The sequence below is a fragment of the Brassica napus genome, chromosome A9, assembly GCF_020379485.1.
Source record: "Brassica napus cultivar Da-Ae chromosome A9, Da-Ae, whole genome shotgun sequence".
Lineage (NCBI taxonomy): Eukaryota > Viridiplantae > Streptophyta > Magnoliopsida > Brassicales > Brassicaceae > Brassica > Brassica napus.
Window position 1 is genome coordinate 9042026 of NC_063442.1, and position 13867 is coordinate 9055892.

At 37.8% G+C, this 13867-nt stretch overlaps 2 protein-coding genes and 1 non-coding gene across 3 annotated transcripts; 2 read left to right on the forward strand and 1 right to left on the reverse strand.

The window, feature by feature from the left end:
- The first annotated feature begins 464 nt into the window (after positions 1-464).
- On the forward strand, positions 465-571 carry LOC125578702. Its single transcript, XR_007316785.1, has one exon. It is a non-coding gene; the product is annotated as a small nucleolar RNA R71 (small nucleolar RNA).
- A 5982-nt stretch (positions 572-6553) lies between these two features.
- Positions 6554-8851, forward strand: LOC106366516 (AT-hook motif nuclear-localized protein 5-like). Its single transcript, XM_013806126.3, has 5 exons — positions 6554-7382; positions 7714-7781; positions 7868-7999; positions 8102-8260; positions 8332-8851. The coding sequence occupies exons 1-5, from the start codon at positions 6890-6892 to the stop codon at positions 8608-8610; spliced, it is 1131 nt and encodes a 376-aa protein (XP_013661580.1). The 5' UTR covers positions 6554-6889; the 3' UTR covers positions 8611-8851.
- A 180-nt stretch (positions 8852-9031) lies between these two features.
- On the reverse strand, positions 9032-13659 carry LOC106362825 (xyloglucan-specific galacturonosyltransferase 1). Its single transcript, XM_013802666.3, has one exon. The coding sequence runs from the start codon at positions 11712-11714 to the stop codon at positions 9810-9812; it is 1905 nt and encodes a 634-aa protein (XP_013658120.2). The 5' UTR covers positions 11715-13659; the 3' UTR covers positions 9032-9809.
- Positions 13660-13867: the final 208 nt, after the last annotated feature.

Sequence of the window (13867 nt, forward strand, 5' to 3'; positions counted from 1 at the left end):
TGTTCCGAGGCTGATAACCACTCTGCTGGTTGTTGGAATAGGACTTCTGTTGGTAGTTGTTGTACTGAAAGTTGGGTTCTTTCTTGTACCAGCTACCATTGTTGTTGATGAAACACAGCTCTTCCTGACCTTCCAAACCCTCAACTTCATGGACAACAGCTGGTGTCTCTTGGCTTGGGTTGCCGACAAAGTGCAGCTGCTCTTGGGTAGCTTTATCAGCAAGGAGGATGTCTATCTTATCCTGTAGAGCTTTCAACTCCTTCCTCGTTTGCTTATCCTCAGTTCTACTGCTTCTGTCGTGGTCTCCACTGTAGACTGCATCACTCTTAACCATGTTGTCAACCAGCTCCTCTGCATCCTCCTCAGTTCTCCCCAAGAAGAACCCATTACTAGCTGTATCCAGTCTGGCTCTGTACTTAGGGAGAGCACCACGGTAGAATGTGCTCAGCAAGCTCTCCTTAGAGAAACCATGGTGTGGGCATTGAGCTTGATAGCCCTTGAATCTCTCCCAGGCTTCACTGAAACCTTCCAAGCCCTTCTGTTGAAAGCTGGAGATCTCGTTTCTCAGCTTAGCAGTTCTTGAAGTAGAGAAGAACTTCTCCAAGAATGCTTTCTTGCAGTCATCCCAAGTGGTAATGGAGTCGCTGGGTAGAGACTTCTCCCACTGACGTGCCTTATCTCCCAAAGAGAAAGGGAATAGCTTGAGCTTTAAGGCATCTTCGGACACACCATTGGTTTTTGACAACCCACAGTAGCTGTCGAACCTGTCCAAGTGATCAAATGGATCCTCTAGAGCCAAGCCATGATACTTGTTGTTCTCGATCACGTTGAGGAGTCCTGACTTGATCTCAAAGTTGTTGGCTGCCACAGCGGGTGCTCGGATTCCCAATCTATGACCATGAATGTTTGGACGGTCGTAAGTGCCAATGGGTCGAGCTGCTCGCTGTTGGTTAGGTGGGCCATTGTTGTTAGCGCCATTGACGCCTGCATCTTCTTGATGAACGTCTCCCATGTCAGTGTTCAGTCTCTGCAATTGAGCCTGATGTTCTTCTTCTCTTCTCTTTCTAGTACACTCTCTCTCTAAAGCCCTGATGTCTGCTGCTCTTGGAACTAGGTTTGATGGACCCCTGCTCCTCAAGTTCATACACCTGTAGATTAAAGGGAGGTGAAGAAGAGTCAGTAACAAAAGAAAATAAAAATGACTTAGTCTCAAGCAATTGACTAAATCTCAATGTTTAAATCTACTCAGAATTTGGCAACGGCGCCAATTTGATGTTAGGAGTTTTCAAGGCTCCTAAGACAAATGTTGTAGTATAAATGATTGTCGAACCAGTTCTGAGAGATATCAAAGCACCGAGAATGCAAGTAATCACTTAATCTAAGTGCAACCAATGATTTAGATGGGTTTTTAAACTATGACTAATTAAAAGGAATAACTAAATGATACTTTCTTAACTATTGGAAAAGAGAACTCATGGATATAGGGATTAGACCTCGGGTGATCAAGTTTCGAACTAAAGATGGCAAACGATCAATCAATCTATTAACCTTAAGCTTAGACACAATCCTAAACAAACTCTATGTCTAGATGAATGTTCATTTACTAAACACAATTCAAACATCAAATGTCTTTGGTTGAATATATGAAAGCAATCATTACTAACAAGTCTATTAGCTATCTTAGCATCTCTAACAACAAATGTCTTTGGCAGAGCATGCTAAAAGCCTAGGAGAGTTGTCTCGGGCATTTCATCGAACACCTTTCGGGTGAGAAATGCCTAAGGATCAACAATTGAGTGGCCAACTCAGAAGATGCTTTATGTTCACTCTACTAGCAAGGAAATATGAATGATCTACACTAAAACATCCTAGTTCTAACCTAATCACCCTTAATCTCCCTAACCCATGAATTCAAAAGGTGATTACTCACTAATCTCCATGATCCCTCTTAAATCCATGTTGGATTTCAGATTAATCATGTAGAGAAATACAAGAAATAAAAGGAACACAGAATTTCAATAACAAAATTGATCAATTGATTCAAAGAGATCACTTTCCAAAGGTTTTTGGTGGTTTTTCTAAGAACAAAGATGATCTGCCTCCTGGTGGCTTACAGAGTAATAAAACATAGGTTTTGAAAACAAAAACGTGCATAATGAAATGACAAAAAGGCCCTTGAGAAAACATGAATTCGAGCATATAGGCGACGCGCAGCGACCTCGGCAAGTCGCTCCAGCACGTCGCTCTGGGCTTCGGGAGCGACCTCAGGGTGTCGCTGCGAGAGGTCGCTCCGGCTTCAGTTTTGAGCTCTGTTTCGTCAGAAGAGCGAGCGACTTCAGGACGTCGCTCCAACGTGGTCGCTCCGAGAGGTAAGGCACAGCGACTTCAGGACGTCGCTCCGGTTAGGTCGCTCCGGTGGGTTGCTCGTCCGCTGATCACTTTAAACACTTCTTTTGAGCTCCAAATGCACCCAAACGTCTCCAAGAACTCCATATGATACTCCAATACCTGATAAGGACTCATGTATGCAAAATGCAACCTAAACATGACTAAATCCTAATCTATATGATCAAAATGCATATGGATGGATGGATAAAACAATGGAAATATGCATGATATCACTTTTCACCGACCTTCCCATTGTTACCTGCGACCTAATATCGATATAAAATTTACACTATTTTTGTTTTGTTTCTTCTAACCTTGAAAGTTGTAACACACACACAACTTCTCCTTATTTTCTTGAAACATTTTTTGTCCTAGTAAAATAAATTATCCACGAAATTGTAGATAATTACACAAAGTCTGTTTTTATTTTTTTAACAATATGGAATTAATTTTGTTATTATCGTTATGCAAAGTATAGGTCCGAGTTTGTAATTTAGCTCGGAAAACTTATTTACCTTAATGATCGAGTCCTTGGGTAAAGATTAATCCCAGGCCATACAAGAAAAGCAATGAACGTCCAGGGCCCAACAATCCATTAGCAAGTAAAACGAAACTACACGTAGTATATCTTCTATAATATAAACGTCAAACAGTTCTCATTCGTTGAAAACCGGCACGAAGTTCCCTTCCCATAAATAGAAACTAAGAGGCGTTTGGCTTCCTTCTCTCCGTTTTGTAATGTTTCCCATTGGATATGTTTTTCTGTCGTCGATTCTTTTTTTTATTGACTTGTAGTGTCTCCATTTCATAGTGTTTCCATTTGATTTATTCAATTTTAGATGTGTGAAGTCATTCTTGTAATTTTTCCATTGGAAAATTGGGAACATAAAAGCTTTTGGACTTGAATTTAGATTGTATGTTCGATAATGTAAGACTATAAGCACCCACATAGATATGAGTAATATGTAAAGAGTTAGGGACAATCTATTTATCACCAACTGATTTTAAGTTGGAAGTCCATAATAAATTTGAAGTTAACATGGTATCAGAGTTCGAACATATTCTCCCTCAACTGAACCGAAATCGATTAGGTCCATTGAAAGAGGCTTGGTCGATCATAAACCGACATTGACCTGAATGGTCTAATGGTCCGAACGAACTAAATCCTTAACTAGGATATTGTCGAGATTGACGGTTATATTGGAACATGAGTAATATATAAAGGATTAGGACCAAACTACTTACTAGTAATTGATTTTAAGTTGAAAGCTCACAATAAGCCCGAATTTAACATATAACATGAATAGTATGATCAAATTCAACACATTCACCAGTTGAACTAATAAGACAACATATACAATAAAGATTCAAAATCAAATATATTGTTAGTTGTTGTAATCAGTGCATAGCGGACTTAAAGACATACATTTGAAGCATTTGGATGGGGCTTCCACTTTGTGGGATCCCCATTTAAAAAAAAATCTCTATTCATATACCTATATTAATATAATTATATATAAAATGTGATGTAGAATAAAAAATATATAATAAATTTGTGTTATTGTGATGAATAAATTTGATTATAAATAAAATATTATTTCCATGATTTTACTGAATCAAATAACTTTTATTTTTCTTTAAAAAATAAAAAATTATTTAAACTATATTTTTATTAAAAGAAATTTAATAAAATATTTTAATTTTTATATATAAATAATATTTTTTTGGTTTTGAATGGAGCCCCTTTTTTTTCTCCAGGACGGGCTCTGAGCCAGTGTAAGGAAAATTCCATACACTGATTACAACAACTAACAATAAATTTGCATTTTGTAGTTGTTATTGTAACTCAAGGCTTGTTATCATTAGTTCACCATTGATTTGTAGTTCTATGCAATTTTTAGTATCATGGGAATGCTGGTTATGAAAATTTTATTCATATATGCGTTTTCGTTAAAAAATATGTATCGTAAATTTCAGTATATCATGGATTTGGTTGATATTTGATAAACACTTCAAACTTTAAAAGATCTCTGGCCACACCAAAACTACCGGTAGATATTAGAAATTTGAAATTGTTGGAGTAAAAATCTCCGGACCACCACAATGTGTGAAGAGAATCATATCTCCCTATACCCTAACCCCACAAATACATCAGAAGGAAGAAAATTAAAAAGCAACAGTTGAGATCATTTTCCTTACAAGTTTCAGAAAGAAAACCACTTTTGATGACATCATTCACAGACCCACAACCATAATACATCATCTCTCTATATACATACCATAAATGTATAATGTTGTATATATATTGTGCAGTATTTTAAACTAAAGCACTTTCATTAAAACGTAGCTACCTTTTCAGACACCAACCTCAGGCTGAAAGCATCATTCAACACTCTACTTCCATTTCAGTAAATCTACATTCATTGTGATTCACACTCTCCATATCTTATTTGTGAAGTTATAAATGGTATATGGATTAGTTTGTGCATGTTTATTGCCATTTATGTAAGAAAAAAACATTTAAAACTTCAAGTCAAGTAGTAGTCGGCCTCGAGTAATTGTGCCATCTTTTATGAAAATTGCTAAATAAAAAAGTCACATTAATTTAGGTGAAAGTTGGCCAAAAAGTAGACAAGTGAGACTCAAAATTATTACAGTTATTATTTTTTTGTCAAAGTTATTTTATTTTATAGTCGAGAAAAGTCAAATTATGTAGGTGTTGAAGCAGTGAGTAACTGAGTGTATATTTTTGACAATACAAGTTAGTGTAAAGATTAAGGAAAGACTATTAAACTTTTATGATGAAATTAATCAGAAACTGGATAGATTTTTGAGCGGTGTAGGACAAGCAGTTTAACTGCGGTGCAGTTCTAACAGTTATAAAAATATATAGATATATAGTGACCATCATCCCGTCCCGTCCCGCAGTTAACAGTAACAAAAATCTCTACATATACTATAAGTTCCGAATGGTGACTGCGGTTTGAGCGGTGCGGGACAAACGGTTTAACTGCGGTACGGTTTTAATAATTATAAAAATGTATAGATATATGGTATATGTAGAGATTTTTGTTACTGTTAACTACGGTGCGGGGCGGAGCGGTTGTAAACATTCGAAGCCTATATCTATATGTTTTTATAACTGTTAAAACTGCAGCGCAGTTAAACCGCTTGTTCCGCACCACTCCTGCTATTACTATTCGTAGCCTAAGACAAATCTTAAAGATACAAATTATGAATCAGCACTATTTATTGATAGATTGGAAGTTTTTGGTCGGGTTCTTTTAGCCACCGGGTATTAAATGCATTATAGCTTTCAGTTTAGATGGAATTTAAATTATTATCACGCATATTTTCTCAAATCACTTTCAAAACTTTTGAAAGAAAAAGAATATAGATTAAAAAGTAAATGAAAAAGGGGAATATAAAAATGGAAACAAAATAAAGTTAGGAGAGAGGGCTCACTGTCCAAAGCAAAGAAAGAAATAGCAAAGTGACATAGACATGAGAGAAAGAGAGATCCTCTCTACTCTTTGGCTCTTCTCTTTAATCAACAACACATCTATCTCTCTACCACATCCCTATTTTCTATTCAAGAACCAAAATAAAAGTAGCTTTGTTTAGAAATAAAAATCATGAGAAATGAACATTTTGAATATTTTAAATCAACTACAAACGGATATAACAGAACACATAATGTATAAATACAAAAAATTACTAAATAAATGAGACAATTTTTAAGGGGGGTTATTACATAACTAAGTATTGCTCTTTTGTAAGAAAATTATATTTTTATATCAAAAAATATTATTATTTGCTCTTTTGTAAGAAAATTATTATATATCATTATCTTAATTGTACACATACTGTATATCATCAAAAATGAGCATATAATTATCACGAGATGAGTTTATTTTCTTAAAATATGGTTTGTACATGAAAAGCATTAAATATCATTTGATAATAAGCAATAAATATTTAATGAATATAGACTCAATGACAAAAAAAATTTAATTCAGTCATAGGTCCAATGTGACATTAAAAATCAACAAAGAAAGTTCATATGCTTAAAAAAATAAAATCATAAACAAACCAACTTAACATTAAAGTTTTTAAAAAGAAAAACAATTAAAGAAAGAGAAATATATAAAGAGAAAACAATGGTCGTCGTCTTCGTCGTCACTCTCTCCTCTCTTCTTCCTCAGTCTTCCAAACTTTTCAGAGAAGGCCTCAAAAAATTCAAAATCTCCATTTCTTATTATATATTAAAAAAAAATGATAAATCCGTTGTCTCTCCTCTGATGTGCATTTGCGTTGCTCATCTGAGAAACCCTAGATTTCGAAATCAAAATCTAGCTTCTTTCTCTCTTTTTGAGATTTCTTCCTCTCAGTAGACTGTAACAGTATTAGGAAAGAGCTACTTTCTCTCTCTTTGCTAATTTGGGCAATTAGGGTTTCATAAAGTTTCAATCTTTCAAGTAATTCAAAAGGTCTTAGATGCATGGACGGGAGAGAAGCAATGGCATTTCCAGGCTCTCACTACTATCTCCAGAGAGGAGGAGGAGGAGGAGCCTTCACGAATCTCTCTCCTTCCCAGGTCGCGAGTGGACTTCACGCGCCGCCGGGGATGAGGCCTATGCCTAACCCTAACGTTCACCACCCTTTGGCCAACAATCCGGGACCTCAGTTCCCCATGGCCGACCACAGACTCTCTGACTTCGGACACAGCATTCACATGGGGATGTCTTCTTCTGTTGCGGTGGAGCAGCAGCCGCCGCCAATGATGGAGACGCCGATGGTTAAGAAGAAACGTGGACGGCCGAGGAAGTATGCTCCTGAAGGTCAAGTCTCCTTAGGGCTTTCTCCCATGCCTTCTTCTTCTTCTGCGAGTAACAAAGCTAAGGACTCTTCTGCAGTGACTGATCCAAATGCTCCTAAGCGAGCCAGAGGTCGTCCTCCTGGTACTGGAAGGAAGCAACGTCTGGCTAATCTTGGTCTGATCTTCTTTATCTTACATTTGTCAAGAACTTATGATTATGTTATTAGGTTAGAGTATGTTGTGTTCATTTCAAAACTCTACTTGTGTTTAGATTAGTAATTGGTGTGGTTAATCTTGGTTGAGACCTTAAGCTCTTTTAGTGTCAGTTGTGAAGAACATGAGCTTGGATCTGTTTGTTACTGCTACACAACATTGATTGTTTAGGTGCTAAGCTGTGAATTAGTAACTTGGCTGATCCATGTTTGGTATAATCTGTGTTTAGATAAATAATTAGTCTCTGGAAGGTGTTTAGTCAATAATGGGTCTACATCTGTTTATTACATTAGGTGAGTGGATGAACACTTCAGCTGGACTTGCTTTTGCACCTCATGTCATCAGTGTGGAAGCAGGAGAAGTATACTCTATTAAAAACTCATCTCAATCCAATGGTAATGTTTATTAACAGTCTGAAAATTGATTCTCATTGTACCTTCCTCGCAGGATGTTGTTTCGAAAGTTATGGCGTTCTCACAGCAAAGACCTCGGGCTCTTTGTGTAATGTCAGGCACCGGAACAGTTTCTTCAGTCACTCTACGTCAACCCGCTACAACAGAGGCTTCTTTAACATTCGAGGTTTCAAAAATCATTCATTCTGTTAAACTGGAGAAACTCAAAACATAGAAAACTATTGATATTTCTTTATATTCACCTCCCTTTGTGTGTGTGTGTGTTTAGGGACGTTTTGAGATTCTAAGTTTAGGCGGATCTTACTTGGTGAATGAAGGTGGTGGACCCAAAAGTAGGACAGGCGGTTTGAGTGTCTCTCTTTCTGGTCCTGAAGGTCATGTTCTTGGCGGTGGGATTGGAATGCTTATTGCAGCCAGCCTCGTTCAGGTTTTTGAATCCCTTTTCTCTAATGGTTTAAAGACTGAAACTAAAAGAAAAACATTGTTTGTTATTTGAAGGTGGTGGCTTGTAGTTTTGTATACGGAGGAATTGCGAAGCCTAATAACACTAACAAGACTATCAAACAAGAGAATAAACCAAAGGAAGAGCACGACAACAGCGAAATGGAGCCAACACCAGCTAATGCACCAGAAGAAGCTCATGAGACGCCACAGGACTTCTCAGCTCAGGGAATGAGTGGATGGCCTGGTTCAGGGGAAGGTTCAGTCTCAGGCTCAGGCAGATCACTTGACTCTAGCAGAAACCTACTCACTGATATTGACTTGACTCGCGGATGATTCAAAAACGAAACAGTATTGATGTTTCTTCCTATTTACTACCACTACCTTCGTTAGTTATTGAAGCAGCAGCAGCATATAGAATGTGAGTGCTGTAAATATCTTTGTTGTAATGTAGATTTATCTGGGAATGTTAAAACCAGAAATCTCAGAGGATTGAGACAGATCTCTGAGTTCCTTCTAACATTGTAATGTAACAGAATCCTTCTCTCTTCAGGTTATTTAAGGAGATGTTTGACTATTTATCCGATTAATTCTCTGTTTATTTATTTCTTGTGTTATCCTGAGTTCTGGATTGGATTTATCTTGTCTGGTTCAGACTGGATCAGTTTGGTCAACACCCCCTTTGTCTTTGATTTTTAATCAATGGGGTTTTGGTTAGAACATGGACCTGTTTAGGTGTTACTCAGTCCCTCATCTTGTGGTACCAGCTGCTCCGAGTCATATGTTGTAGTTCATCTTAGGAGAATTAGGAATAGCGCTGTAGTCTTGTTACTTAGTGGTAGAATTTAGGAGGTCTAAGAGGTGAATCGTTTCGAGTTGTAGAGTGATTCATCCCATTGTGGTTGAAAAAAACAATAATGTACGTTAGGTTGAGCTGGATCTAAATGAGTGTTTCAGCTTGTTGCTAGACTGCATTATTTGTTTATGTGGTATAATCTCGTCTGAGGTTAAAAGCTTTGTACCAATGCATTGGTGAAATGAACTGTTTGAACCAAAAAAAAACTCACCACATTTGTATTTGTTTCAGTAAATTTGATTCTCTTATCACATGATTGACCTGTTTTGTGGATTATGATACTCGGGTGTTTTATAAACATGAGGCAATGCTTGTTTATCTTGATAACCGGCTTAGTCGTTAGAGGAACAAGTTCGGATTTGTGAAACAAAAGCAGAACCAATTCAAACCAATGTCAATGTCATTGCTGAGAAGTTGATGATCCAAAAATACAGTTATCAACACAGGCCATTTAGTCAGACAGAACAACACCGGCCATTATCTCTAAATATCCTATTTTGTAATCTATCCTACGAACCTATCTACTCACAAGTCACCACTAGGCATGCATGAGGCATTTTAAAAACAGGTTTTAATTTTCTCTAAAAAATCAAGAAGTCACATTAATATCATTTGAGATTCTTGACAATATTCAGATAAACAAATTACAGTTGAAAATGATAGTTAGATTCATATAAAATCAACTTACAATTTTTTTTGAAATCATACGGAGCAAACTATCAATAGTAATATCAAAACCATCTCGGAACCTCTCAAACTTACCATTAGGATCACCATAGACTAAACCAGGCAAAAGCTCATGAACAATGTAACTTCTCATATCCTCTCTTTCCCTTAGACTCATTGCCATCAACTTCTCAATCACATTCACTTTATTTGCCTTCAAATCTTCTTTGTTTATATACACCGAGTATGTCCGGTGATCCTCCGGTAAATGCCACGTGTACTGATAGTACGCCGTGTACGGATCAAAGATAACCGGAATACAACCGGCTACAAGGGAATCAAAAACCGATTTTCTTGTCGGACTGTCTCCTGGTGGCTGAAGACAGAACTCCGAATCTTGGAAAAGCTCTATAACCGACTCCGGTTTATCGCAGCCTCCACTGGTACAGTTCAAGAACCGGCATTGGTCCGGAGATGACGTGCATTGATCAATCAATGTTGACCGGATGCTATCAGGGTTACCAGGTCTTGCTCCACCAGCGAAGCTGATTAGGCTCCTACGATGTTTCATGATGATCTTGTTTTGCCAGTTTGAGATATCGTCGTCGGTTTTCGGATGGAAGAACGTTGGATGAGGTATAGCAATATCATTGACTTCCCATGGATTACGTTCGATGAGAAGCTTCGTAGGGTTTTTCATTTCTTGCATCTCAAGTAAACTTGAGCCCCAAGAAAGCTTGTTTTTCCTCCTAAAATCCCAAGAGATCTTTCCTAGAACGAACACATGATCTTTTCCCGCGTTTTTCCTCCAAGATTGTTTCGATCCGAGCCACTTAACAACCTCAATGGCTAAAACATCCTTTATATCCTCGGAAACGTTCTTGAAATGCCATCTCAAAACATCGATACCGCCATAAAAGGGTACATAGAAGAGCTTGGCTAGGTTCTCGTCGTAAACCCTACATGGATGCTTCAAAACACGAGAATGAAAGATCGGCTCAAGAGAGTACTGATGCGTTCTAAACCAGCCTTTACCGAGACTCTCAATGGATTCACCGAGCGCATCGTTCTTGAAGTAGCTACAAAAGTTGGCCCATGGAACCATGTCCGAGCATTCTCCCAACAAGTCTTTGTTGAATTTAGACGGTAGATCATAAACGTAGATACCTTTTCCTTCGCAAGATCCTTGTTTATTGCGGTTGTTCACGGTTGATAGCCAAGATCTTTGTATTTTAAGATACTTGTCCACGGCCTTTAGAGCAGTCTCCTCGTCTTCATCTTTGGAGTTGATATATCGATATCGCTCTTCTCCGGTCTCTGAATCCCAATCAACAAGAAACGAATCAAGATTCTTCTCATTGACGGGTTTAGAATCTTGATAAAGACTGGAACCTCTTTCTTCGGTGGAAGTTTCATTCTTGATGACGTCGGGGCTTGCTCCGACTGTAAAGCTGGCTGAGTCTCTTTCTCCACCTTCACCAAGAACAACAACACTCTTCTCTTCTTCACTTTTGATCACGTTTTCACTAACCGGATTAGTGAAGTTACTGACCGGTACATGTAAACCGGGCTGAGTACCGGCGGTGAGACAGTAAAGATCGTTGAGCTTCCGTGAAGAGATGCATATATGAACGACGTTACCGGAGATAACGGTGGTGGAAGTTGACCAAAGATAGATAAAGAAGAGAAAGAGAATCGTGAGAGGAACACGATAGAGAATTGAACTAGAGAACACCGAACATATGCTATTACAGCCGGTACGAGGATCTTTAAGTGATGCCTCGGGTTTCTCGGTTTCTGTTTTTTTGGATGTTCTTGGTCGTCTCTTTGAGATGGAGACAGGCATGTTTTTCTTCTTTGGTTGTTTTGGGTGTTCTTTCGTGTGTAACATTTTTGTATATGTTTTTCTAAAAGACATGCACGCACGTTTAGCTAATCATTCATTGTAGTATATGATCAATTGAGTCTGCACGTCTTGGTGTAGCGAACTTGGTCATATCATACATATAGATTAATGATATTTGTCAACAATGTTAGCTGTAGCCTGTAGATGAATGTATGTCTGAACTTATAAATCAATGCAATTAAGTGTTGCTATTTTAGATTTTGTTTCTAATACTTTTACTCGTGAAATTCTATAAAATTCCATTGTAAAAATGTTGATGTTTTTCTTTTAAAAACAATGATCTAATATTGAATAATACTTGATTTTAGTGAATTATGTAAGGTCACAGATCCAAATAGCACAAGATTTACTTATCTTCAAACTAATTAGAATTTTAATTTACTTTTACTAGCTAGTCCAAAACTCTTAAGAAAGAGTGATAAATAAATCAAATCATTATCACAATGGATTAATGTGCATAGTTTAATTATAACGCGTTATTGTTTCAGACATGGGAAATTGTTTAATTGTGTGTAGTTGCGCTGTTCTTGGCAATAACTAAAGTTGGAGTGAAGTTAAGAACAGCTTCATGTGACACGACGACATCGCTAAACAAAACATTATATGTTTCATGTTTCTGCCTCCGGTCAATCAAACATATATAATGAGCACAATATATAGTCCCATGCAATATAAACTTATTCTTTTTTTTTTTTTTTTTAAACGACATAACATTCTCTACATAATCACAAGAAAGCAACATTGCAGAAACCGGTTGAAACCCTACTTATGCACCATAAGACAACCGCCTATTTATGAGTCTATTCGTCTTGTGATCGTAATAGAGAACAAAACACCGAGCGTACATGTCGTCGCTATGGTTGTAAAAGAAAACAATCTGACCCGTATGAATAGTGTAAAAGCCGGAAAACCGGACTGACATAAACGATAAAATAAGAAACGAGGTTAAGGAAATATACGAATGTAAAGACGAATACAAGAACGATAAGAAATCGTATTCGCAAAGAGACATGGAGTCGAGATATGATCTCTTTCCTTAACTCAAAATATTCGCTCCGTTAGTGAGACGGAACTGTACGAATATAGAGTCCCAGGATAAAACCATGGCAGACGAATCACGCCTCACTCGTGATCGCCCTATCGAACTATAAACTCTACGAAACACTCTCGCAAAATAGACTTACGCAGAGGGATTTTTGCTGTTGGATTTTGATACGGAAAAAGTTGGAGAAATGAGAAGAGAGATGAGTTGTATTTAAAAGGATGGACGAGGAGCGACTTCCCGTAACTGTTGCATAACGTGCGCACGTTAGTGGGGATTTGGCAAAGATCTCGGGAAGTTTAAGTTACAAACTTATTCTCCAAGACTCGCTCTCTCTCTCTCTTATCTCGTTTAAATATCTCGAGAGGATGAACTGCATGACGTTTTTATTTTATAGACAAACTGCTTGTCGTTTTAAAATAAAATGCATGTTGTTTTTGAGATTTTAAATGGCAAAGTGTTGAGCTTAACTTGGTCCAAAAAGAATAATTCTTATCGGGCCAAAGGCCCTCCACCCAAGCCCAAGCCCAAGCCCAAGCCCAAGCCCAAGCCCAAGCCCAAGCCCACGCCCACGCCGAGCCGAGCCAAGCCGGCCGGACGGCGGCGGCGGCGCGCGCGTGGGGAGCTCTCTCTTCCTCTGAGCCGTTTAATCTAGTGTAAGTGTATACACTTATATATACTGCTCGTTTTCTCCTCATGTAACCGATGTGGGATGTTTTTAAAACTCCTTCATTAAAGTCATGAAAGGCTTCTTGAGTTAACTCCCGCAGGCCCATTTCTTTTCATCATTTCCAATTTTTTATTAAAGCCATTGGGCTTAATAAATTGGTCCAACAATCCCCCACATGAATAGAAATGACTCTAGACATATGCAGACTAAATGCAGACTCGATAGACTCTAAAAAAAAAAACTATACTTATTCTAATCCTGACTAGACTAGACAGACTTATCGAGAGTGTTTGCGAAAAATTCACTGTGTTTGAGTTGGTGGCATTTTTAAGCCTTGAACCACTCATAGTTAATATCTGTCGGGTTTACTTTACCAGAAGGTGAACATGATGTCTTGAACCAACCGGTGTTTTATGTAAACCGAGACAACAGGCATAACGCAGCTTCATTTTC